General features: G+C 39.7%; 1 protein-coding gene across 3 annotated transcripts in view; it reads left to right on the top strand.

Annotated features, from left to right (window-relative positions):
• The window catches only part of VPS13B (vacuolar protein sorting 13 homolog B), an 843188-nt gene that overhangs the window by 126975 nt on the left and 689122 nt on the right, over positions 1–27091 (top strand). For all 3 annotated transcript variants that reach the window (XM_063451210.1, XM_063451211.1, XM_063451212.1), the window contains exons 8-15: positions 7645–7910; positions 14300–14395; positions 18698–18820; positions 19933–20070; positions 22143–22230; positions 22549–22737; positions 24822–24991; positions 25959–26153. In XM_063451210.1, the coding sequence (XP_063307280.1) occupies positions 7645–7910; positions 14300–14395; positions 18698–18820; positions 19933–20070; positions 22143–22230; positions 22549–22737; positions 24822–24991; positions 25959–26153 (1265 nt within the window). The remainder of the gene's footprint in view (positions 1–7644; positions 7911–14299; positions 14396–18697; positions 18821–19932; positions 20071–22142; positions 22231–22548; positions 22738–24821; positions 24992–25958; positions 26154–27091) is intronic.

Genomic DNA, 27091 nt, shown 5'->3' with positions numbered 1-27091 from the left:
AGAGTGTTCTCGCTTAACGTTGTAAAACATTAGAGTGATACTGAGTAGTTCAGGATATTAGTGTAAGCAGGTTACTTTAGTAAAATTTGTGGTGTGCTCAATATTAATTTACCTGACTGACACAGGTTAGTAGTCTGCTGAGTTGTTACATCCTCCTGACATACTAAGAGATTACTTGGGGTCTGGAGCAGAGTAGTCAGTAGAATTATGTGAAAAATAGACATGTGTACAGGCGTTTATATATAGCAAATAGCTTAGCTAGGACTATTATTCAAATATGGTAAAATAAGGTACGATAAAATAAGGGACCACCAGGCAGAGCGCAGCACTAGGGTCATCATCTGCGGTAGTCAGGGTGTTGAGGACCGCTATGTGGTACATGTTTGGCTGAGACATTACTACCAGTTATGTCCGTGTAGCGGTGTGTGCCGCCAGAGTGTCCTTTGGAGAGGCTGTCTGCAGTGAGTTCTGCGGTTGCGTCTGCTATGTCTTCCTTCATGCTGTTAGTTGGCATCCGTTTCACAGGCATGGGGGTATACTCAGCTGGCAGCCAAAGTCCACGAGGTTCCAACGTCCCGCCACCGGGTATAGTGTCAGAGGGTTGCTGTGATTATGCTACCTGGACGTGGGGCGAGTACAGGTGTTGCGCCGTGCAGATCACAGGATCCAGGTGCGCGTAGCTGTGTAGCTGTTGCAGGGGGACAGCGCGTCCGGGTCTTCCCCCAGAGGTGGCCCACAATCATGGCAGTAGGAGGTTGAGGTGAGGCGCTCTCGCTTGGGGCTTGCCCTGTGCTTGTAGTGAGAGTATGCCGTAGCGCTGTAGGTTGCCCTCTCCCTCTCTCCTCCACGTTCTCAGCCCAGGGTTGTTCCCGGAATCAGCCACGTGGTGTGTGGGTTCTGTACCGGCGCTGCCTGCACGATCTGTCTTCCACGGCCTGTGGGGTAGTTGCAGCACGTTCGGCCATTTTGTTGGGGCCGCGTGGTAGTTACTGTCGGTCGGCGCCGAGTCACCCAGGCTCGTCATAAGGGTGTTTGCCTGCCCGGTGGGGACCGGGATAACCCCCACCGGTCCAAAGGGGGGGTGCACGGGGCCGGGCGGGTTCCAGTCGTGTTGTGGTTCGCTGTAACCGGGATGGAAAGCGAGGCAGCGGCCGTCTGCTCCACTCCCCCCCCAGGTAGGCCTCTGTCTCCAATCCCCAGAGCATCTCACCGGGACCCAGATCCACTCGATTTCAGGTGCTCTAGCTGCACCGGGACATTCCAGGAGCTTGTGCCACAAATTTCCAGGGTATTTCAGGCTGAGTTTAGTGGGTTTTTGCCCAATGTTAGCTGGTTTCCTCAGGAGCTGTGGTGACTTGCAGCCTGCTAGCATGGCCGCCCAGCCCCGCCCCCCCAGATAAATTAATCTTAACTCTTTAAACAAGTAGTTTGAAATTATGATCATTTAATTTCTCTAATGTAAACTTTGAAGGTCAGATATAAAAATTCTAATTTATTCATGAAAAGAAAGCGGTAATTTTTTCCCCTTTTAATTTGTTTTGGGGTTTTTTTTTTTTTTTTTTTGCTCGATCTTTAAAGTTTTCAGATAAGTTAGTTTACTTTTTGTTTTTTACTACTTCAGTACATTATTTCATATATTTATCTTTGTGTGGATTCCGTATTTTCACCCTGTTATCTTTCATAAGAATTTTGTCATTGTGAAATTTTATTTTAAAATGCTTAGAAAAAAAACAAAAAACCCACCTTTTGTTGGGGGCAATTTTAATTCTAGATTTTAACCTGTTTTCTTTAAGACTTAATATGACGGGGGGCGGAGCCTAGCTGCGGAGCTGTACAGACGTGTGCTGCTTGAGCTCCTGCGGCTGGCACACTACAATCAACAAATATGCCAAGCCAAATACCTACTGGGCTGCAAAATCGTGCCAAGCTTGTTCCTGACACGCTGGTGGTTCCGGGGATGTCTCTCACAGGACTCTCCTCCACGGGCAAATGTGACTCGAGGCTTTGCGGCCTACCAGTGATCGAACCGAGGAGAGACGGCCGCTCTCCCACGGCTTTAACTGGAGGTACAAATCGACTAATGTTGTCCCCCCCCCCCCTATGGACCGGCGGGTGTTATCCCGGTCCTGCATGGCATGCTCAACACAATCTGGCGGCAGACACCAACCGCACGGAGCAAACGGCTGTCGCATCCCACAAGCAGCCACGATCCCCATGGGCGCCCAAGATGGCGGTCGCACGCGGCCCACACACTATAATGCTCCCCATAGAGTGGACACTCCAACGACTGGACGAGCTGTTTGCCCAATTCTGGGCCAAACTAGAAAAACGGGTGACAAACAAGCAGAGTCCAAAGCACGGAGGCACCCGGAGGGGCGCAGGCCCGAGAAAGAAGGGCCTACAAAGGGGCGCAGAACGTACCCGACACGCTACCAAACCCAAGCGCAACCCGCATGGACCAGGGGACTTGGGGGTACTCACCCCGCAGCTAACCTCACGCAGACGGAGAATCACCCGCTACAGACGGCAATCAAGCACCAGGACCCTCCGCCGCCCACGTGGCGAGAGAGACTTTGACTCTCCGAGCCCCCAGATCCATGGCTTAAAGACACCGGCCCTTACACTGACCCAAGACCGAAAGGGCGAAATACGTTGCCTCCTTCAATCAATAACCCTGGAGAAGCCATCAGCCCCCAGCATGGGAGTCGGTTGACACCGGACTGAATAATTGCAGCGAGCGGCCGCTGGCGGCAACAACAGCCGAGAGCCGTGCAATATTTACAGGACTGAGTGCTATTTATCTTGAGGGACTCTACAGTTTTGTGCAACACAAGCAACCTTTATTGTTGGTTTATGCATGCCTCACACGTTTAGCTAGCCACTATGTCACGCTAGGCTTTCCCTCTTGAGCCTGCACCCTTTTAGACCCCCTGCCTAGACCCACAGCTCAACCTGTTTCAATGTGCCAGTACAAAGAGCACTTTCCTAACACACATCTGACAGACAAGACAATATACAGGGAATGTGCTGGGGAATAAGGGACCTCACAATAAGGCCGACCAACCTAATAAGCCATTTAACAAACAACCACCATCACACACATAGCTCACTCGACCAGTCAGATGTACGGCTCACCTAATTGTTAGTCTGCCTCTCATGTACACCATGCATCATCTTTACCCAGTAAAAAAGCACATATAGTCAGCCAGTATACCGGTAGCTTGTTCTCGCATCACATGTTTGTTGTCTCTCCACTGACTATTGTTCGGTTATTTTTTCTTGACTATCTTATAAAAAAAAAAAAATGTGCAACTATATCTTGTGCCACAATTGTTAAACCGTGTTTTAGCTTGGTACATGCTACTGCTGTTGTGGCAAAGCATGAAACCTTGTAATAATAACTCTTGCACGAAAAAATAAAGAATTAAAAAAAAAAAAAAAAGACTTAATATGACATTTATGCTTTGCACCGAAATGTTGTTTTTCCATAAAAAATAAAATAAAAAAAGAGAAATCTACAAAAAAGCCCCATTGTTAAAACTTGTTAATCTCTTAAAGTAAAGCACACAGATATTTAGTACGGATGGTAATGTACAGCAATTAATGTAATTTTTTTCCAGGCCCACTGTAGCAGTGTGGTCATTGGCATTGCTAATTAATTTGTTAACGTGATGCAATCATGCAATTCACACTTAGATAACTTTATAGATACCAGCCAAGTATCTATAAGGTATCAATGCCTCTATTAAAGGTTCTTCAACATTGCTGTAAAATATTTCAATGGATTATTTAACTTGTTTTATATACATAGTATCTTAGTGCCTATTTTATTTTTTATTTGTACGATTTTTCTATTGCAGAAAACTGTTAGATATTTGCAGCAGTGCAATTTAGGCATTTTATCATTGATGGAAATTTTGAATCAGAAGCATATACCGGTAAATGAAAACTGATAAGGACTAACATACAGTATTGTAATTAGTTTTCTATTAGCTTGTGAAACGCAGCGAGAGAGAACTGTGCTTGGTATTTTATACTCTCCCTTACAAAATATTCGGGAGAAATTAAGCAGCTTGTATTTTCTTTTGCAGTATACTCTACCAGAAATATTATTGTGCCTTAGGTAGCTGCTGTGGGACACTCCAGGAATTCTGAAACAAATATGGCAATAAATGCATCTTTAAATGTTACTTGTGTCTCATCTGCATCTTGTCTCAAATCCCCATGGTATCCTTTAGATTGTAAGCTCACGGGCCATCTAGCCAAGCACTTTGTATAAAAGAGCTCCAATAGCTAGATATCAGCTTACGGGCAGGGCTCTCTCTACCTCTTGTATTTGTCTGTGTATATTGTGTGTTTCTCCACTAATTGTACAGCGCTGCGGAATCTGTTGGCGCTTTATAAATAGCAATAATAAATAAATAATAAATAAATAAATGCAGGGTTCAGCAATGTGCTAGGACTTCTCGTCTAATCCTGAGCGCACTTAAAAGTAGTTTCATTCATGAAGAGACACAAATTATACTACTGTTTGGTGCCGCTACATTTATTTTGCTGAATGTTTTAGTACATGCTGTTGCATAAAAAGGTCAAATTAACTGGGGTAAAAAAAACTAACAAAATAACCAATTTGTGAAAAGCACACACTGCAACAAATCCCCCCTCCCCTCCCCCCCCACCTTTCAATGTATTTCTCTTGTAAATCTACACCTGGGTGCAATATAGTCACTAACTCGCTGATTACAATGGAGTCATTTATGAGGTTAAGTAGAGATGACAATAAAATGTGACCTTACCATCACTTGGCTTTAATCCGTATGCTTTACTCTAGCATTTGTTTTTAGGAATGAATATATGTTATCTCAAGCATGAATTTATACTATTTGTTTTAACGGTTTTTATTTTAGTCTGCAAGACCATTATTTCCTATCGTTAGAATACTTTGGTAGTTATTTTTTTTTTAATTTTTTTTTTTTAAATGTTAATGTTATATTGCTCTGCGATTGCTCATTTAAAGTGGTTCTGTAATCAGACGTAGTCTATGATATAGAATTTTATAAACTGACTAGATCCCATGTTGATGATTTTCTAAATCAGTTAAGCATTTCATTTGTATTTTTGTAAAAACAAAAAAACAAATGTTTTCCAGCTAACACCGATCGTGATCAGAACGGTTTCCTCAACAGTGTAAACCTGGGGTTTTGATTGGCTGCTGACATTTGACTATTATAACACCATTTTGTATGTCTATGTCCACGCTGAAACACTGTCTGCCTATCTATCTGCTTTATATATTTTATAACGGGCAGCTACAGTACTTTCTACAATGGTTTTATACTAAGTGCTAAAGCATGGTGTTATAATAATTATGCTCCTCTTCTGACTTCAACCCCCTTCCATCTTATTTTAATTGGGTTTATTTTTTTAAATTTAAGTAGCTTATTTAATGGTTCTTCAAGTGTTGCAACTGTCCCTAATTTTTTAGCTGAACACAGACTTTGTGACGGTGAACTCGGTGGTCTGCAGTGAAACCATGCGGATTTTTAGAAGTAAATTAATCCCAGTTTGTCTCTCAGTGGGGTTTCACAATCCCTGCATGTGATTCACATCCCTACGTTTTCTGTGGCTGGCGAAAAAGAGCTTTTTTCCTTGTAATGTTTCAAAAGTTTCCTGTTAAATCCGTGAACAAAGCTTCGTCCCAATGGGCAACTTATGTTTCTCTCCATGTTGGCCTCCAGTGCGATTTGTCAATGCTTTCAGCATGTAGAATTAGACTGAAACAACTCTGTTCAAATGGAGAAATGGAAATTACTGTTTTCACGGCTACGTGTGGAAAGAGTGAGAGTGCGGGCTCATTCATTTCACTTAAATACGAGACTCTTTCATGTTTGATGTCTTATCCTTCTGGTTATGCATGTAGACGAATACTTTACACCTGCTCATAAAATGAGGAATTATAGATTCAGGGCTTATCAAATTATTTATGCAGGGCTTAACTATTCCTAAAGGCTTTGATTCCTAAATTATTACTGATGACTAACTTTGGGGGATATAAAACATGTGAATATAGTTTTTGAATGCAACCCATGTCGGCTTTAAAGGGACACTTTACCAAAACAACTTAATGAAGCAGTGGTGGTGTTGGTGTATAGATCATGCCTCTGCAGTCTCACTGCTCAATTCTCTGCATTTTAAGAGTTAAATAACTTTGTTTATGTGTGTCAGCTGACCCTCTTAGCCAATCAGCGGATCTCCTGTCTGTCGAACTCCAGGGCTTCCTGTTTCAAGAATCTAAGTGCAGAGGAAGGGCAGGGACAGAGCTGGATAAAAGACTTTGGGATTAAACAGTTCATGAATGGTTTAACCCCCAAAGGTAAGGTGGTGCCAGGCACCGCCTAGCACTAGAACAACCTAATTCTGATGAAGTTGTTATGGTCCCCATAGTTTCCCTTTAAAGTTACTCCCTAAACACTACAACGACTACAGCTCATTTTAGTGGTTATTAATTAGTTCTATTTTATAGTGTTTTCGAGTGGTATGACAAAAGCCATTATCACCTGTTCTCGTATAATGCAGAAGTGAATTTATGCATTGCCAATTCAGCATTGATAAACTGTGAGCGTAAGACAAACCTGACTCCTGGCCTCACAGTCCACATTTGGACATATTACTCCCAATATTACATAATCCGAGCAGCAGGCAATGGGCTGGGATTTTAGGTACTAAGAGTGTCAGGGTGTTTGTCACACCACTCGTTTTCCCATCGTTTTCACTTTGCTGCAGTCATCTTTCCATTATTGAATCAAAGACGGAACCAAAGGGACAAACTACTCAGTCCACGACTGAGTAACGCTTCCTTTTAATACAAAACATGCATTAGAATTTCTGTTTTAATTTCTTGTAAAACCTTAGGAATTAGAATCGGCCTTGTATTTGTGGGAAGGGCTTGTTTTATATACTCACCTGCACCCCCAATCCAATCTCTTTCAGTTTACCCATGACTGCAGCTTCCGACTCTCCTGACTTTAATCTTCTATTCTTTCTGGCAATTCATTTATTTTGCAATAATTCGTGTTGGCCCCCATCGGGCCTCTACTTCAGACCAATTTACTAATGCTTTATACACTTTAATACTCATGTTTTAAAGTACTCAAAGTGTCTTTGTGTGTGGTCCGGGCCCAAGTAACTGTTATTGTTCTCTCAAAGATGATGTCCTATGGGGGGGCGGCATGTTGACAATTAGAGGTTATTTCCAATGAGCTGTAAAATCGCAAATTATACAAAACCCCTTACAGGTAAGAAGAAATCAGCTCCCCAAAGCAGAGAGAAAAGAATGTCATCCGCTATTAATTTGTCAGAGTTGAAACTGCGGATGAGTCTGAGGGTGCTGTCTGATATCTTTCAAGCATCGATTATAGCTTTGTTGTTTTATTTTTATTACTTTTTTATTTATTTTGGTTCAGGAATCTAGAGTGGTTTCCAAAACCATAAGTTACAGCATCATATTTACATTGCCGTTTGAGATGATAATTCTGTCTTCCAAACATATAACAGATGTTATTTTAGTGTTTAGTGTTTAGGGTTTTTTTTTTTGTTTTTTTTTTTTTTAATCTTCCTGATTACATTTTTAAATCTGTTTTATAGGATCAGAAGAAGAAATGGGTACAGGAATACCATATCAGTCTCAAGAAATGTTTTCTATACCAGATGACGACGATCAGCAAGGTTGGGTGTCGTGGGCCTGGTCATTTGTTCCAGCTATCGTTAGTTATGGCGGCGAAAATGAAGGAGAAGGCGACTACACTGTAACAGAAGATGGAACGATGATGCCAGGTCCGAAGAGCCAGCAATCTAAAGATCCAATTGTTTCAATAGGATTCTATTGTACCAAGGCTACTGTCACGTTCAAGGTATATATTCAGATAAACCAAGGCCGTTTGCTCACATCACATGACCATCTTTACATTATCTCCCGCGTCTGCTACATAAACACTAAAATCTGAAAAAATTACCCACATCAGAATTTTGTATATAAGATTTAAATCCTCACGTCTCTTGTCTTATCCAGTAGCTGCAAAGACATACATGAAGGGAATCCCTCATAGAAAGTTTATGCTTGATATGCTAAAGCATTTAATAATATATGCTACTTATCAAATGTAAAGGATATAGCTACCGTATTTATCGGCGTATAACACGCACCGGCGTATAACACGCACCTCATTTTCAGAATGAAATTCCAGGAAATTTCCCCCCCTCCCATAGTATTCCCCCCCCTCATCCCATAGTGTCCCCCCCCCCCCTCATCCAATAGTGTTCCCCCCCATATCCCATAGTGTTCTCCACCCCCTCCCATAGTGTCCCCCCCATCCCATAGTGTTCCCCCCATCCCATAGTGTTCCCCCCTTTCCATAGTATTCTTCCCCCCCTCCCATAGTGTCCCCCCCCCCCTCCCATAGTGTCCCCTAGTGCACTTTCCCTCTTGTCCCATAATTACTTACCTGTCTTGAAGCGTGGGCCGGCTTCACAGCTCGCACCGCGGTACTGGAACTTCAATTTCAGGTTCCGGTTTCCGGCGGGACTGAAAGGAAGTGTGCACACAATAGTGTGCCGCGGTACTGGAACCAATATATTGAAATAAAATATATTTATCGGCGTATAACACGCACTTTTTCTCCCTGAAAATAGGGGGAAAATGATGGGTGCGTGTTATACGCCGATATCCCATATTTACTTATCTGTCTTGAAGCATGGGCCGGTGTTCAGCGCGCACCGCGGTACTGGAACTTCAATTTCAGGTTCCGGTTTCCGGCGGGACTGAAAGGAAGTGTGCACACAATAGTGTGCACACTTCCTTTCAGTCCCGCCGGAAACCGGAATCTGAAATTGAAGTTCCAGTACCGCGGTGCGCGCTGAACACCGGCCCATGCTTCAAGACAGGTAAGTAAATATGGGATATCGGCGTATAACACGCACCCATCATTTTCCCCCTATTTTCAGGGAGAAAAAGTGCGTGTTATACGCCGATAAATATATTTTATTTCAATATATTGGTATTTTGGTGCTAGTTAACTCTCCATCCAACTCTCCATCCCCTCTATCCCTCCATTGTGTGTTGTATTTCCTACAGATAGCAGGTAACCAGTTTGGACCACTAGAAGCAGTCTGATGTATATGCACTAAAATCATATTTGTTTTATTTTATCCACATGTCTATGGCCATTACAGATTTTCAGATTAGCGTAAATTAGTATATATTACAGCATATCAAAAGACAGTTTGTCATAGCAGTTCCTCTTTATCCCCTTGAGGACCACAGATGATCTATGCCGTCATGACAATCTACACTTTAGGATACCAATTCCATAATGGTAATTCCTACTCCTTTAACAAAAGTTAGGCTGTTTAGTGCTACCAATGCTAAATAAGCTTGGTATTCCATGATTGCATGATGTTTTTAGAGACCAGACTGTGATGTTGGCAAATCTAGTTATGTGTCCCCAGGTCAGGTCTAAATAGAGGATCAAAGGTTCTCTGCAAATATACAGACAAAATGGTATTTTAATGCACCGTTTTCCTCTGTGCTGATGAAATGTTTTGTATGTGTTCATGATAGATGCCTGTTTAACACTCAGGTGATAGTTAAAGGGTTACTTTGAAACAATACGACCACTTAAGTGTTTTGAAGTTGTCATGGTGCAAGTACACCCTATGTACAACATTTCTGTATGAAATGATGCACATAGTGACATATAGCTACTCCACCTGCTGCATTTTTAGTTAGCCAGCACTGAACAAGTGTTCTTAGCTGGCTGCTATTAATTCTGTGCAAAAGGCCTGCCGTGGGGTTCATTCATTGTCTCAGAGCACACTGCTGATGCTCACAGCCAATTAATGAATGGTAGGATTGTTATATGGCTTCTGTCTGGTTTTGAGACTCAGCACCCGCCGGGATCCAGGTATGTGGCAAACCATTATAAAATGGTTTGCCTCATCGCTAGTGAACAGCACTAAGGTACTTATGGAATCATAACTACTACTGTGAGAATGGAATGTTTGTTTATAAATAATAGGAAGAAATTCAATTTTCTAACAAATCCTAACAATTCTCACACCACCAAGTGCTAGACATTAATTGGGTGCTATATGGGGGCGATTCAGCAGCCACTAAGAGCATTGTCACATGTCTTTTCAATGTTTCACGATTCACTTGCTTTGGAGAATGCTACTAATGCTAGTACACACACATCCACATCTATATCCATATTCTTTCTCTTATTCAGAGTAACCTGTTAGATTTCCCGCAAGATGTACTCAGTCTGTCATCCTTCCTAGGTCAATAAAATGGCTAGAACATCTAACCTAGGAAGCACTTGGAAACTAGCAAAAAGTTAAATGTACCTTTCCCTGCTAAATATTTTCACCTCCATCTTGTGGTTCGGCAGATATAAAATGACTTAATATTTTGTTGTTCACTCTTCATTATCCATATTCCCTGGCTAGCAATCCTCTGGTTAGTGGGCATTTAAATAATATTTGGATAACTTCAGGCTGTGTGATAAAATAGCTGCAAATGCCTTAACCCTTTGAATATAGCTAATTATTTACAAGTCTCATATAATTTCTTATCGTAAAGGGGAACCGCTTTAAAAAGCAGATGTTATTGACCATACAATCTGGTGATCGCTAGCCTGGTCACTCCACATGTTTCCAATAAGGCAGGCTAAGCATCTTGGGGAATGTAGTTTGGAACGATCTGGAGTCCCATTGCTGCTTCAGACTGTACATTCTTATAGCAGAAACACTGCTCCTTAACACCTTCTCTCCTTGAATGACCCGACACAAATTAACATACATCCAGCAGTGAAGAAACTGTACATCTGTAGAAAAATGTTCTGTATAAGACTCACATGTTACAGTAAGGCAGAAACATTTGCGTTCATTGTTCTAGTCTCTTGCATGGAATGTATGGAATTAATTTGTGGTTCATATTTGGGAATTAAAAAAAAAAAAAAAAAAAAGGGGGGGGGGGGGGTCAAGTTTCTGCATTAGCATTGTGAGTGGTTGATACTATTCCAGTCTAAGAAGAGGAAGAAGAAAAAAAACATGCCAAATTAAACGTAACATTTTCCTAATACTGTTGAAAATTGTTCTTGTAATGTTTCAGTTCTTTTAATCAATTAATTGCCTTTCCTCTGCTATAATTGCAGACAGCTGATAGGAAGGAAGGAGAGAAATTGTGCCATATAAGTCCATTTATTGCATGCTTTCTCATGTGTTCCTCATTTCTCATCACATTCAGTGACTTCCATGGTCTCATAAAGTAGCAGAAACATTCAACCCTTTGTGTCCCAAAGACCAGTGATGTTAACCCCCTCCTTGCCACACACATATGGACATGTATATGCAATTTCAGATCAGCGATGCCTGCAGGCTCCAGGTTTGACCTTGAAACTGGATTTCAAGCATGACTAGTTAAGGCATTAATTACAGATTGATTGGAGAAGAGGGGTTTGAACTAGCAGACTGAAGGAGATTTATAGAGCAGCGAAAGGCTGGACAGTAAAAACTCCCATGTTACACTTTTTTTTTTTTTTTAATTTTGCAAGGCTACTTAATATCGCCTATCTCAGCAAACAAATATGGGGATTCAGTTCCACCATATGGTCATATCGTGTTAAGCCCACCGCTGCGCCACAGTACCCACTTTTAGATGCCCGTTTCACGGTGACCACAAGAAAGCATAAATTTGAGGAGGGTTTAGATAGCAATGTCACTTTAATAATAATTTTTATTTCATATAGAGCAGATAGATGATATGTATTGTGAGTATTTTCATCAAAGCAGTATCACTTTAATTGTTTCGTTCTGACACTGTATGTTTTTGAGTTGTTTTTTTATCACATTAATTTTGCATCATATTCACAATGCTCTTACAACAGATTCATTAAATACACTTTAGTTAATTTAGCACTAGTGCTATTTAATATGTAAAATACAAAACATGATACTGCACTCCACGTAAAGAAAAAAATGCAGATTTATTAGCAGAACATTGCCAAACGCCTAAACAAGACTCTGATATTAGGGTTTTTATATCTTCGCTCTCTTGATACGTACATATTAGAGCCTTGTTTAGGCGTTTGGCAATGTTCTGCTAATAAATCTGCATTTTTTCGTTACATTGAGTGCGGTATCATCTTTTGTATTTGTATATTCCATTTTTTGGTCTATGGGGGTGGGCAAGATACCTGCACCTAAAATCAGATTGCGTGCTAACACACCTTGTACTATTTAATTTGTTAATTAATATGATATGGCCATATGGTGGAACTGAATCCCCATATTTGTTTGCTGACATGTTGTTTGGTTATTTGTCTATGTATTTAGAATGCAATAAAAGTACCGGTTGGTGTAAAAGTCAGGTGTCCCAATACTTATGTCCATATAGTGTCTGTTCCACTACTGTGGACTCCAGATTTGTATTCTGCGACTGCCGCCGAGTACAGCGAGACTCCCATTATAGACTTTTGTCAGATTTGTGATGAGGTCAAATTACAAATTTGCCAATTTCAGTTTTCATATTTCCAATTTTCACCATTTGATTCACTGTGTCCCTTTTGAACATGCATTCTACTCCCATCATGGCATAATACCATTTGCAAGAGGAGATGAATTAGGGTATTTAATATTGGAAATTTTAGGTTTTTCAATCAATAATTTCTGCCAAATGATCATGCCGAAGATGAGTAAGATCTACACTCCTGGGCAGCAGCTGCTTTTTTTTTTTTAATTCAGCACTTCACCTAGTAAATAGGAGCTAAATAATTCTCTCTCCCCAGCTCCTTTCCTCACATATCACTAAATAGAGAGATGAGTTGAATTAAGGAAAGTGTTTACAAATTTAAGAAAGAGAAACAATTGGATTAAAGGGACACTATAGTCACCTGAACAACTTTAGCTTAATGAAGCAGTTTTGGTGTATAGAACATGCCCCTGCAGCCTCACTGCGCAATCCTCTGCCATTTAGGAGTTAAATCCCTTTGTTTATGAACCCCAGTCACACCTCCCTGCATGTGACTTGCACAGCCTTCCATAAACACTTCCTGTAAAGAGAGCCCTATTTAGGCTTTCTTTATGGCAAGTTCTGTTTAATTAAGATTTTCTTATCCCCTGCTATGTTAATAGCTTGCTAGACCATGCAAGAGCCTCCTGTATGTGATTAAAGGTCAATTTAGAGATTGAGATACAATTATTTAAGGTAAATTACATCTGTTTGAAAGTGAAACCAGTTTTTTTTTCATGCAGGCTCTGTCAATCATTGCCAGGGGAGGTGTGGCTAGGGCTGCATAAACAGAAACAAAGTGATTTAACTCCTAAATGACAGTGAATTGAGCAGTGAAATTGCAGGGGAATGATCTATACACTAAAACTGCTTTATTTAGCTAAAGTAATTTAGGTGACTATAGTGTTCCTTTAAAGAGTAATTTCAGCTGGAGAGTCTGACACCCAACTGTCCAGCTACTGCAACTTTTATTTAACTCTCTGAGACCCACATACACTCACCAATTCTCTCTTCCACTCTCTGACACACTCTCTACTTACTTGCTGTGTGGTTCAGTATGTTTGATGTCAGGAAGACCCCCACCTACAGTGGGCAGCTGTGATAAGTGTACCGTAGTATATTACTGGGATATGTGTGTGTGTGTATGTATATATATATATATATATATATAAACGTACATGAGACACATGCATTTGTATATATGTGTTTAATGTACTTGGTGTCTAATCTACTTGGCTGGGCATTCAGAAAACCTTAGATGAGTGGGTTGAGTGAGTGAAATATGTGTCTTTAAGTACATAGATAATGTCTTGACACATCATGAGAAGGGTTGAATGAGGTTTACCCTTTGCTTTTCATGCAGCTCATTGTCCATGGTTTGTATGTTTGGAGCAGAATGTGGACATCCCAATTACCCAGATATGCCATCATTTTTCACCCCATTTAGGAACAGGGCGTTGAGCGAAAAGGAGAAAGTAAATGTGAAGCCATGCGGTGACTGAACCCACTCCTACCCCACATTAGATTATGTTTGGCATTTTTAACTCCATCATCCTATGCAATAGTGTGGATAATGTGTTGCAGCTGTTACTGCACCTGTTTCCTGTCCAATAATACACTTTAGCCAATAGTGAACTTTAATTTGTCTTCATCAATGCAGTAGAGTAATGACAGATTGCCATGCTTTAATGTAATGCTGGCTGTGCTGAAGGTGTTTATCATATTGTTTTCCAGCTGACTGAAATGCAGGCTGAGAGCAGCTATTACAGCCCTCAGAAGGTGAAATCCAGGGAAGTTGTACGATGGGAGCAAGAAGGAACTACTGTGGAGGTAAATTTCTAGACTAATGTTACCCCCATCCCCCGGGAATGTGTTTAGTTTTACCCATTTTATTTCACTTTATATCTGTTTGTAGTTATGTGTTTATTTATAAACTGGTTATGATGTATGTATTAATCTCACTTGAAATAAAAAAGAGACATTTATTTCAATAGATGGTTAGAGCCCACAAGTCCTGACATATGGGGTAAAGTCTATTCTAACCAGATATGGTAGAATCACATATAATGCCTAATGCTTCAGTCTGCTTCTTGCACTGTAAATCGTCCTCTAAAATCGTCAGATCATTATTTTCCTCCTAGGCAGAAGGTGGGTTTGTTCAAATGCTAAATAATGCGTTTACTATTGAGGAGCACCTGCCACCCCCTACCCTCTCTGTATGGCTCAAGGGTTGACTGAGAAGTGCATGGGGTTGTTAGGCAACATTCAGTGTCCGTTACTTTCCTGGGTCATCTAAAGATGCCCCTTATGGCGGTTGCTTGGGTTGATATCCATTAAATACCGCCTGGCTTGAGTTTCACACTAGGTTATCCTATCTGTTGAAGGTTAAGGTTCCTTATGTCTTCCTTCAATCAGACAACATCAGGATAATGGACTACCTCCAAGGACATGGGGTGCTGCTACCATGAGTGAGGTCTTCAAGAAGCCTGGAATGTAATGCTGTTGACGATTCCCTTTCCTGGTGTGGAACTGGTAGCCAGTATTTTCTCCCAGGGGAGTGCACTATCCATCTAAAGATGTTATACCAGCTTGTTAAGTGCTGGGATCTCACCTATATATACATCATGTCTTCTCGTTTTAATGCACAGCTTCTGGTGTATTGCACCAAGAGCTGAGTCCTAGGTGTCACCCTAATGGATGCACTGTCAGTGCCTTGTAACCTCTGTTTGATCCACCAATTCCTTTGTTACCATTAGGCAGTCACCATGATAAGCCAGAATTCAGCCCCAGTGCTTCTAGTGGCTATTCCGTGCAAGATCTCGTAAGATATGGTATATAACTCTGGTAAAGATGTTTGCAGACAAAGCATGGATGCTGCTTGTGCAGCAGAAGCTTCATTTACAAAGTCCTGTTGGCCAAAGTTTGTCTTTGATGACCTGGAAATTGAATATATGATCTTGCGTTCCAGAGTTTTTACGGACAGAGCTTGCTTCATGCTCACAAACCTCTTTGATCATTTTACTGGACCCTGTTTGGGTCAAATGCTTTGGTGGTCATTCTCGCCAATTGGCTAAAGTCCATGATCCATCGAGCAAGCGTACCTCAGACAAAGTCACTGCTCATTCCTCTTTAGCTTCCTTCTGGGCCTTTATCGATGAGGTTCCTATGGACCATATCTGCAGGGTAGCTACTTAGTCATCCTTGCATACATTTCCCAAATGTTATTGTTTGGATGTTCTGCATCTGTTGATGCTACATTTTTCAGAAATGTGCTCCAAACAGGTGTTCCAATTTAATCATCACTTCCCATCCTACATTTTGAGGTGGTTGTATGTCCTGCCTTGCTTGGATATTTGTAACAACTCATGGGCTCTATTCATCTAAGTAAATAAAAAAATAAACCTGGTAAATTAACAGACACTCTAACATTAATAATATATATATATATATATATATATATATTTTTTTTTTCTTTCTTTTGTGCATAATGGTAATAACATACAAGCTCATGGTGCCCCAACAGCAGTCCTCAAACATATTGTCATGCAGAACAGTAGGAGCATGAGAGATAACCGGCACATTTTTAAGTATAAGAGAAGAATACCAGTAGCTGGAACTAACGATAGACTAAGTATTATAGGCTAGAACATCAGATTTTGATAAAATTATTATAAGACACACAAGTATATGTCTGGGTGTTAGCGGTTCGATATCTTAGTGTAAGTGTGTATAGGTTTTGCGATCTGACAGTGGGATGTAGTTTATGTGTATGTGGTGTCTTGCGTTGGGGTGTAGTTGATTGTCGTACGAAAAGTAGTAGTAGTGGTGCCCCCACCAGGTCCCCTGGGTGGTAAGCGTAGTTTTGTTGTGTCTGAGGCCTAGTGCGTTTAGGTGCGTGGATTTGGCTTGGACATGGTCATGGAGCTACAGATGTGTGTGGTGGTCCCCTAAGACTATGAATTGTGAGCACTCATGTGAGAAGCAGCTGTCCAAATGTCTGTGCAGCTGCCCATGTTATATGGCAGTCAGCCGATGCCTTGCGGGGTCCCGGTATCTCCGTGGTGTGGTGGTCTGTGCCTAGCTCTCGGTGGCCTGGGATTGTAGGGGAGAATAGTCCCAGTGTGGAACTCTGACTCGCTTATAAATATATATTTTTTTAATGTTGAAGTGTTCCTGGGGACTTTTAAATTATCGGGCTTCTCCCTTTTAAAGTGCTAAAAAAAATAAAAATAAATTTGTATTTACTTTTTATCCATCCTCTTATCCTCTTCTGAGTTAACCAACTCTATGGTCTATTTAATGTTTCTCATTATGGAGCATTAGGCACCTGAAAGGCGTGAGTGGCAACCACCTCTCCAGCCATTTGGAGGCTTCTCTCTGTGAGAAACACTCTTAGTTTATGGAGCATCATGCTGTGTGTGATTATGCCAAAGGTGAAGAGTTTACATTCTTCTGTGTCTAGGAAGTACCTCTCTTTGTCACTGTCAGCCACTACAGATCTGGTTATGGCAAAATGTTAACATTGCCACAGGAAAGGTTCAGTGTCTGGTTCACAAAACCACTTCATTAAGATGTAGTGAGTTTGTTGCTTACTGTCCCTGTAAATTCCTTAGGATAGTGAGTCTATGAGCCTCTTCACCTCATTGGGTGCGGGGTGTCGTGGCTTTTGTTCCAACTACCCCTCTTGTTTTGTTGTTTCTTCCTACTTTTCCTCCTCCTATACTTGGTTGTGCATAGAACTGTGAATTCTAGAGGAGGGTCTAGAGGGGGAGCAGCATGCTGAAGCATTGCATTATGGGTACTGCCACCAATTGGGATAGACTTTATCCCATTTGTCACAAATGTTTTTTGTGTGCATGTGTGATGTTAATTTCGTCTTTTATTTACTTTAATACTTGTATGTAATTGCATTTATTTTAATACAGTAACTATCTGTGTAAATACATGTCAAAAATCACCCCCACATAACTATTTACTTGCCTTATTTTTACAATGTTAATAGTGGTCTCTGGGAGCCAAGGCCAGGGTGCATTGTGGTCACCTTGTGTGGCTCAAATTGTTTAAACCTCCTCCTTCTGTACTGACTGTTATGTGCCATGAGCCGCTGTTAAGTGTAATATTATGTCATTATTTGCATGCATTTACTGTGATTGGTTGTACAGACTTACAAATAGCAGGAAAAATAAATATGTGATATTTAACACACAAACTCAGGTCACCTGGTAATTGACATAATGGGCACAGCGGCTTGGCTTGTAGCTACATTCGCTGTAATCTGTATAGCTACACCACAGGAAAGTATGCAACATTGTACTGCTTGGTAGATGTTATCACTTTAATATTAGTTACGTTTTGCTAAAACCTGCGCTTCATCTGAATGGTAAACATCTAGCACAACAGATAAAGAGATTTATCCATTCAAGTATTTTGTCCATAATAATTCTTCTAATTATGAAAAGCATAAAGCACTTCAAGTGTAAACTGAATTTCTCAAGAGTTTTTCAAGTCTTATTGTCTTTGGCTACCAAATTACATGTTGCTGGTGATTTCTCCACTTTTAGTAATTAAACTCAGACTTATGTCCTAAGCATAGTGGTTGATATATCAGTGATGGCAAATGCATGTTATGCAGTGGAGTCTAAACTTTAGACTGATCCAATACTTGTTGCTCAATCAATAAAATAGGAATTGGGTGCTTTTCAGGAAGGGCAATTTTTATTTACATTTCAAATGCAGTGTATATATTTCCACTACTTGAAACACTATGACAAGTCACCAATCAAGGGATTATTTACGATATTTTAAATGTATTATCTTCTGAATTATAAAAATGTAAAACAAGTCATTTAGTTTCTTTGCCTTCTCTTTAGTTTTTGTTCGTTTGTATTTTATTTTGCATTTATTTCTTTCTTACCATAAAAACATTGAATAGAGCAATTCTGTCCAGCAGCATTCACATTAGCTTTTTTTATACCTCATATGGGGTTGTGCTGTTTTGGACACTACCACCAATTATTTAGAATAAAACTGTGTTTCTTAACATTCATGCTAATCGAACATCCACATGTGTTGTGTTAATTTCATATGTTGTTGTTTCCATGAGTGATCTCACATTTTACACATTTCCTCTAGGTTCTAATGAAGGGAGAACCTTTTTTTGACTGCCAGGTTGGGTTTGTGGGGAGCCAAGCTGTGTGTCTCAAAGGAATCATGGGAGTGAAAGACTTTGAAGAGAATACAAACAGATCTGATATGGTATTTTAAAAGTTGGCCTACTAATATTTACAATGCATAGACTCCCCAAAATGTCTAGCATGTTCTCCACGTCATGTAGCACATCTATGAAATGTTTTTTTGTTTCCAAAAAGAGTCTGGGTGTTAAGATGTTTGGCATCTTAAATGATCTTTCAGACTATTCTCTGCTGTTATATTTATTTATATATCAAATTCTATTATATTTCAAGTGTTGCTGTCTTAATAGAGTTTGTGTACCAGGGTTTTGCTAAAAAATTAAGAAAACATTATGGTATTAAATGTTTAAGTTGTCCCTTACAAAAAAGCTATAGGCATGGACACAATCCGTATGGATCATTGAAGACTGCATTGTATTTCTGTATTGCACTCCATGCTGTAGTGGTAATGGTTTGAGGCGTGACCTCCCCCTCCCTAGTTGATGTCAACTAACCTTTAGACTGTAAGCTCGTTTGAGCAGGGTTCTCTTCAACCTCTCGTGCCGATTTTAGCCAATCCAATGCTTTCCCTATGGAAAGCATTGGATTGACTAAAATCTGCCATTTTGATGATGTCACAAAGGGGGCAGACCCGCGCAGCGCTGGAAATAAGGGAATTTGTATACTTTTTTAAGCGGGCTATGGGGGGCAAGCCACCTAAATGGTGGGTTTGGTACTATAGGGTCAAGAATACATGTTTGTGTTCCTGACCCTGTAGTGATCCTTTGAAAGTTGTGGGACCAAAAGCTTTGCTCCGAGTTGTCCTTTTAAAGACTAGCAAAGATAACTGGAGTCATAGAGTAGATCGAGTTTTACCTGTTTGCTAAACTATTCTTCTGTAGTTCTGCCATGTTTAAGAGAGGCAATGGGGATTATAGACTAAACTTGGAATTAGTGGGAATTCAAAGTGAATATAACTATTTTTAAGCCAAATACCCAAACTGGAAACAAAGCTGATTTGGAGATTTTTTTCAAAGTCATATTTTTGTTCCTAAAATTTAAATTTACTTCTAATTCTTGACAATTCACACTTTCATGAATAAACTCTGTATCACAACATTACAATAATGATTTAGCTGCAGTACAAGCTAGAAAATATTTTGTTTGAAATATACCATATTTCTTTCCCCACCATAGGAAGCATGTTTCTTTACCTGTGGGGAGAATTTGAGCAACAAAGGAAATACTTACCTCACCAACTCCCTGTTTGACTACAGAAGTCCAGAGAACAATGGAATTCGGGCTGAATTCATTTTGGATTCAACTCACCACAAGGTTAGAATTCTCCTGTGTGTGTTTTTTGGTACCATGTAGTTTGCCAGTTGATCTCCATTTCCTAGTTGAGAAGAAAAGTATTGACCATGCAGGTGGTGGGTTTTGGTCAGGGTAATATGCAATAGAAAAAAAGAGAACGCTGAGAAAGATTCAACAAAACATCAACCAGGGCGATAACTACAGAATAGGTAATAGTAATAATTATTATCAAAACGCCTGTTTTGGTAAGTTTGATATAATCAGGGAGTCCCATAAATGCACATGGCCAGGCCAATCGCTATTATTAAAATTGGTATTACAGATAATACTCTTCTGCATTAATAATATTTCGATCCAATATTGGTTCAACTTTGTACTTTCCAATGTCTTCTCCAAGACATTCTCCTGACGTCTGCTACTTCTGTCCTCTGGAATTCCTTACCTTTTACTCCACATTCCACAGCTTCAGACATTGTCGAAAAACTCACATTCAACATCACCTTAGCCACCATTTCCTGCATGTATTGCCCTCATGGTCAGACTCTTTCTCCCAAGTAACCCCCTCTTACCTTTTGTGAGCTCAAAAGAGTAGGGCCTACCATGTGTAGCTATGTGTAAATATGGTTAAACTTTATGTAATGTATATTAAATGGCAGTTTGTCTGTAAAACTGTTATATTGTGTAGAGCTGCAAAATCTAATGGAAGTTTAGGCAAAAATTGTGAAAATTATAATAGTTGAAATGTTATTATTCATGTTTGGGACATCTATTCTCATGTCTATTTGATGTCTGTAATCCCTGCCATCCTTCCATTTTGTGTCTCTGTAATTCTACAAATCACAAAACAAAACCCCCCTTTTTTTATTTTCCGCTTGGCAATTTTTCCACTAATACCCAGTTTGCTGGTAAATTGAACATGACATTCTGATCGTCCCAGACACAAATGGAATGCAATGGGAACCCAAGCAGCTAAATTATGTGGTTCACCACAATTATTTCAACCTGTCTTTTCCCTTTTTAGTTTTTTTTTTTTGCCCCAAATAGCTCTCATTTTCTTTTTCCCCCCATCAAAAGGTATTAATTGAAATTTTCATAATAAAGGAGCAACCATTGGTTATTGTTACATTCAGTTCATTTGTATTTTCCATGAGAACAATACTGTTACCTTTCTGAAATGTGTCAGTTGATAAAGCCCTCTACATAGGAGGATTTTATAGTGAAACAAGAGGAAGTGACAAAGTGTCCTCCTATCCTTCATACATATTTAAAACCCCCTTGAATACCTAGGTAATCTACTTCACTACCAGGTATTGTGGTGTCTTGTTAATGCAGTAAAGTTGAACACCTTGTGTATTTCTAGTAAGTGTAACAAGGACCGATTATTGACCAGAACCAATTATTTACTGACCTTGCAATGCTGTTCAGCACACATTGCTTTGAAAATAGAGACTCTGAAAAAAATTGTCTTTCTCCTCCTCTGCTTCCTGTGTTCAATGATAGAATTCAGTATGCTTTATAAACATTGACTGAGAGGAATTTAAGATGGAGACTCAACTTCCAGGATAGGTTTAAATGTAGTTTTGTGAATTGCTACATTTAATTTTATTGTCTAGATCTCTCAAACACATATCTGTCAAACTTAACCTATTATTACAAAATCCTGGGTAGTGACAATTCCCTTAATAATCAATAACTTTTCGATTCTTTATACCTTGAAGTTCTTTGGTTTCGGTTTGTATATGTGTTTCCCCAAAAGTGAACTAAAAATAACTCTCAGGGTTTATCTTAGAAGGTCAAGGAAAGGAATGGCGACCAAGTAAAGGTATTGATTAACCAGGCTTTATTAGTAGTATAGTCAAAATGTCCACCAGACATATGGACCTCCTTTTGTGCAGCTTGCAATAGACGTTTCATTACCTATCTTGAAAGGTGAGTTCTTGGGATAACATCTGTTCTTTTGTACCGAAAAGCTTGTCTGTGTTGACATATAAACCCAAAGATGCGCACGTCTTAGATACTTTGTCTATCCTGTTGTAATCTCAATATTCTCTCCTTTCTAACACTGCCATTGTTTACTGTCTTTTGTTGATTAGGAGACATACACTGACATGGCTGGAATGCAGAGGTTTGGAGCTTTTTACATGGATTATCTGTACACAATGGAAAGCACTGGTGGCAAAGGTACAAGTCTGTTTGTCCTCCTTATTCACGAAGAAACAATCTTTACCTAATTGCCACCTGGTCCTTGACTGCCCATCCTTATGCCCTAAATGTTACCTCCAGTCTTTTTTCTTTGCTCCTGGTGTTCCCTTTTTATTGCTGCCAGATCCAGGTTTGATATATTGTGGACATGTGTGGGATATGAAGTAACTGATATTATTATGTGTCAGGTGCACCATGCCTAAATTTGTTTACGAGAATCAATTAAAACATATTCCAGTTAGACATGATTAAATTTCATTTTTAAATGTTCTGCTAATTGAGATTACGTTTCCCTAGGTTCAATCAACCAGGATTTCCCTTCTGTGAAGACAGAAGACATTGGTGGTTTCCAAGAGATGTCCACAAAGAGCCTAGTTGTAGGTCCCATTGATCTTCAGTTGGACAGTAGCTCGGTGCACAGGATTATGAAGATGATCGCTTGTGCGTGTGACCACGAGTATGAGGCGTACAGCAGCTTTCAACCTGGTATTAATCCTTCCTTTTTGTTTTTTTGCTTTTGTTTTGTTAATTTTTGAGTTAGCTTTTACATGTAAAATGGGGTATTTGTGATATTTTTACAATGGTTCTTTTGTTCTTTTTTTCTACATACCGTATATACTCGAGTATAAGTCAAGTTTTTCGGCACATTTTTTGTGCTGAAAAACCCCAACTCGACTTATACTCGAGTCAGTGTCTGTATTATGGCAATTTGCTGGCAGGAAGCACTTACCTCTCCTGCAGCTCCTGTCAGCTCTCTCCTCCTCCGCGCCGGTCCGTTCAGCACCTCTGTCAGCTCCCAGTGTAAGTCTCGCGAGAGCCGCGGGGTCATAGTGCGGCTCTCGGAGGACTTACAGTGTTAGCTGGCAAAGGGAGCTGACCGGACCGGCGCGGAGGAGAAGGGAGCTGACAGGAGCTGCAGGAGAGGTAAGTGCTTCCTGCCAGCCCCCCTCCACTGAACTGCCAATGCCACTGGACCACCAGAGAGTGAGAACCCCCCTCCCTGCCATGTATCAAGCAGGGAGGGGGGACGAAAAAATTATTAAAAATATAAATAATAATAATAATAAAAAAAATAATAATAATAATTTAACAAAAAAAATTATTAAAATAATAATAATAAAAAAATAATAATAAAAATGCCCACCCCCCACCAAGGCTCTGCAACACACACACACACACACACACACACACACACTGCATTCATACACACACTGCATTCATACACACACTCTGCATTCATACACACACACACTGCATTCATACACACACTCTGCATTCATACACACACACACTGCATTCATACACACACACACTGCATTCATACACACACACTGCACTCATACACACACACTGCACTCATACACACACTGCATTCATACATACACACTGCATTCACACACACACTGCACTCACACACACACTGCATTCATACACACACTGCATTCATACACACACTGCATTCATACACACACTGCATTCATACACACACTGCACTCATACACACACACTGCACTCATACACACACACTGCACTCATACACACACACTGCACTCATACACACACACACACTGCACTCATACACACACACACACTGCACTCATACACACACACACACTGCACTCATACACACACACACTGCACTCATACACACACACACTGCACTCATACACACACACACTGCACTCATACACACACACACTGCACTCATACACACACACACTGCACTCATACACACACACACTGCACTCATACACACACACTGCACTCATACACACACACTGCACTCATACACACACACTGCACTCATACACACACACTGCACTCATACACACACACACACTGCACTCATACACACACACACTGCACTCATACACACACACACTGCACTCATACACACACACACTGCACTCATACACACACACACACTGCATTCATACACACACACACTGCATTCATACACACACTCCACTCATACACACACCCACACTGCACTCATACACACACACACTGCATTCATACACACACACTGCATTCATTATATACACACACTGTAAATAAATATTCAATTAATATAATTTTTTTAGGATCTAAATTTATTTAGAAATTTACCAGTAGCTGCTGCATTTCCCACCCTAGTCTTATACTCGAATCAATACATTTTCCCAGTTTTTTGGGGTAAAATTAGGGGCCTCGGCTTATATTCGGGTCGACTTATACTTGAGTATATACGGTATGTAATTAACACTTTACTAGGCCAAAACCTGCATATAGATGCCAAACCGGTCTTTTTCCATCCATAATGTTGGATCTCTTGTTGTGAATATATACTGTAAGTGCATGGGATACAATTATTGAGACTGAAAAAAATAAGAAATTAATGACAGAACCCCATGCCCTGATTTGTTCAATAAAAAATTATATTCAGTACATAAAATGTATTGAATATAACTTAACCATTCCTTGCCATCTGTCTCTATGTGTATCGAATACATTTTTCCTAGTTCTTCTTAACGCACCGTTCCCTCTCACCTGCCACTTACCATGACAGATATATTAATTTATCTTACTAGCCACAGTGGAGGAAAGTAAAACAATACCGAGCTCTGAAGAAGTGGCATCGTTGGAGGAATACATCCCAACGCGATTGTCTTCTTTAACGCTGATGAAGTGCACCATCACAATTACTATGGCTGAATTCAACTTCCTTGACCATTTAATGCCTGTAATAATGGGTCAGAAGGTATGAACTCTGTGTGGCTAAGTAACGTCAGTAGCGGTTGCCACAACTGTAAAAATTTCCTATAGAATGCACAATTTTACCGACAGCTATTGGACTAATTAATTATATAAACTGTACCATATGTTAATTTACTGTCATCTGCATGATTTCGTTCTCTTTTTGATCTGTTGAAATAAGAACCAATTACCTGTAATGGAATATCATTAGGTGAATTAAGGGCTTAACTATAAAGGGTAATTCATGCAATGCTGGATGGAGGGATTACATATTTTGAGTCATAAACTTCAGATCAGTGAAAGAAAAGAAGAAGTAAACTTGATTTTCTCAATCATCCGTGTTGAGGGGAAGTATTTTTTACCATTCGTAGCAATCACCATTACATTCAAAGACTTTATTATTTCTCAATCACGTACTATTAAAACTGGTTTTATTTTTTTTCTTATTTAGCTCTTGGAGTTTGACTTTTCAAGACAATGAAAGGCACCTGTTTCTTTAACAGATTTCTGATTTTTTTTGTTTCGTTTTTTTTAAATTGTAAAGCTTTGGGAGATGAGAATAGAAATTTTTGTGTGAAAAAAAAAAATCTATGAAATAAATTACCAGTCGCTTTTTAGAGATCTAAATGCAGTTTGATGCATTGAGAACATAATTATTTCACTTGTTCATTATTTTAGGTACATTAAAAATGTGAAGTTATCCTTTAGGACAATCATAATGTTTGCGAACTACATTTCCCATGACGTCTAGATAGCCTGAAAGTTGACTGAGCATTATGGGAAATATAGTTCACAAATATTTGGGGTGCCAAGGTTAGTCCATCTGCCATAGATTTCCTTTAAATGTTTACAGTTGTTGAAGGATAATATAACCCCCTTTTATTGTCACTCAGGTGCATCAATACTCATCAGTACAAATTAGTACATTTCATGATTATTTTTTTAAAAAATATTTTTTTGTAACATTTTAGCACTCCAGTGGGATGTTAAACACAACTAGCTTCCAGCCCATACGGCCTTTACCTGCCATCAAACTATTTTCTGACAAGATCAACTTTGAGCATTCTGTGCCGATGTATGCTGAACAACTGGTACAGACGGTGAGCAGCTTGAGCCAGCCTTCAGACAATCTGCTTCACCACTGCTATGCTCACTGCTATCTCAAGGTAAGATTTCCTCATTTATTTTTTAAATAATACAAAAACATTTAATGGAACAAGCTCAGTCGCCTTCTATAAAATAATTCAGAATATTTGAAGATCCAGACTACGCAATATGGACGAACAAATTCATATTAGTCCTCACATCAAAGATAAGTAAACTGGAAAACTGAGAAATAACAGGGGATTCCACAATTCATGATACAACATTTCCCTGTATGGCACAAACTTTACACTTGCTCAAACATGAACAATGTTTCTATTGAATCATTAGTTGCGTTTCACAGTTCAGTGGATTAGCAGTATTGCGTTGATTCGACATTGCGTTGGTTTGTATATTCAGAGAACTTTAAATTGTTCCTTTTAGTTGTTCAAACTGAATGGAAAATGGGTTTGTCACATCCCACTCTTGATATTACACATCTATTTAAATATATGATTTAATGGAATGTTCTATAAAAAATATAAATAACATATGTTGCACATCAAAAAGATTTAAGAATTTCGAAATCTGAACAAAACAAAATCTGAACAAATATAATTTTTCAAAATATGTTCATGGTGTAGCATAGGACCCAGCAAAACACATTTTATAACATCATTTGAAATAAAATCTTTTAACAAAGTGCCACTCCCCCAAAATCACTGTGCAAAGTCAGGCAGTTTGACATTTCTAATTGTACATTTACCTGCACTCTTCTAGAACATTTTACAATTTTATTTACAGTTGTTTCTATTTGACCATTGTAATGCATGACATTAAGTAGGATTTAATCTATGCTCTATCTATTAGGAACAATTTTCACCAGATGCCATGTCAGTGGTTTGAAGTGGTCATGGTGCCCTTTAGATTGTAAGTGTAGTGTTATGCAATGAAACACTACACAGATGAAGTTGAACCTTTCTGCTGCTAGAGTTGGAGCGTCATTGAGGTGTCATCGCCC

The sequence above is a fragment of the Pelobates fuscus genome, chromosome 4 (genome assembly GCF_036172605.1).
Source record: "Pelobates fuscus isolate aPelFus1 chromosome 4, aPelFus1.pri, whole genome shotgun sequence".
In the NCBI taxonomy this organism is placed as follows: domain Eukaryota; kingdom Metazoa; phylum Chordata; class Amphibia; order Anura; family Pelobatidae; genus Pelobates; species Pelobates fuscus.
This window is presented reverse-complemented; position numbering and strand designations above follow the sequence as displayed.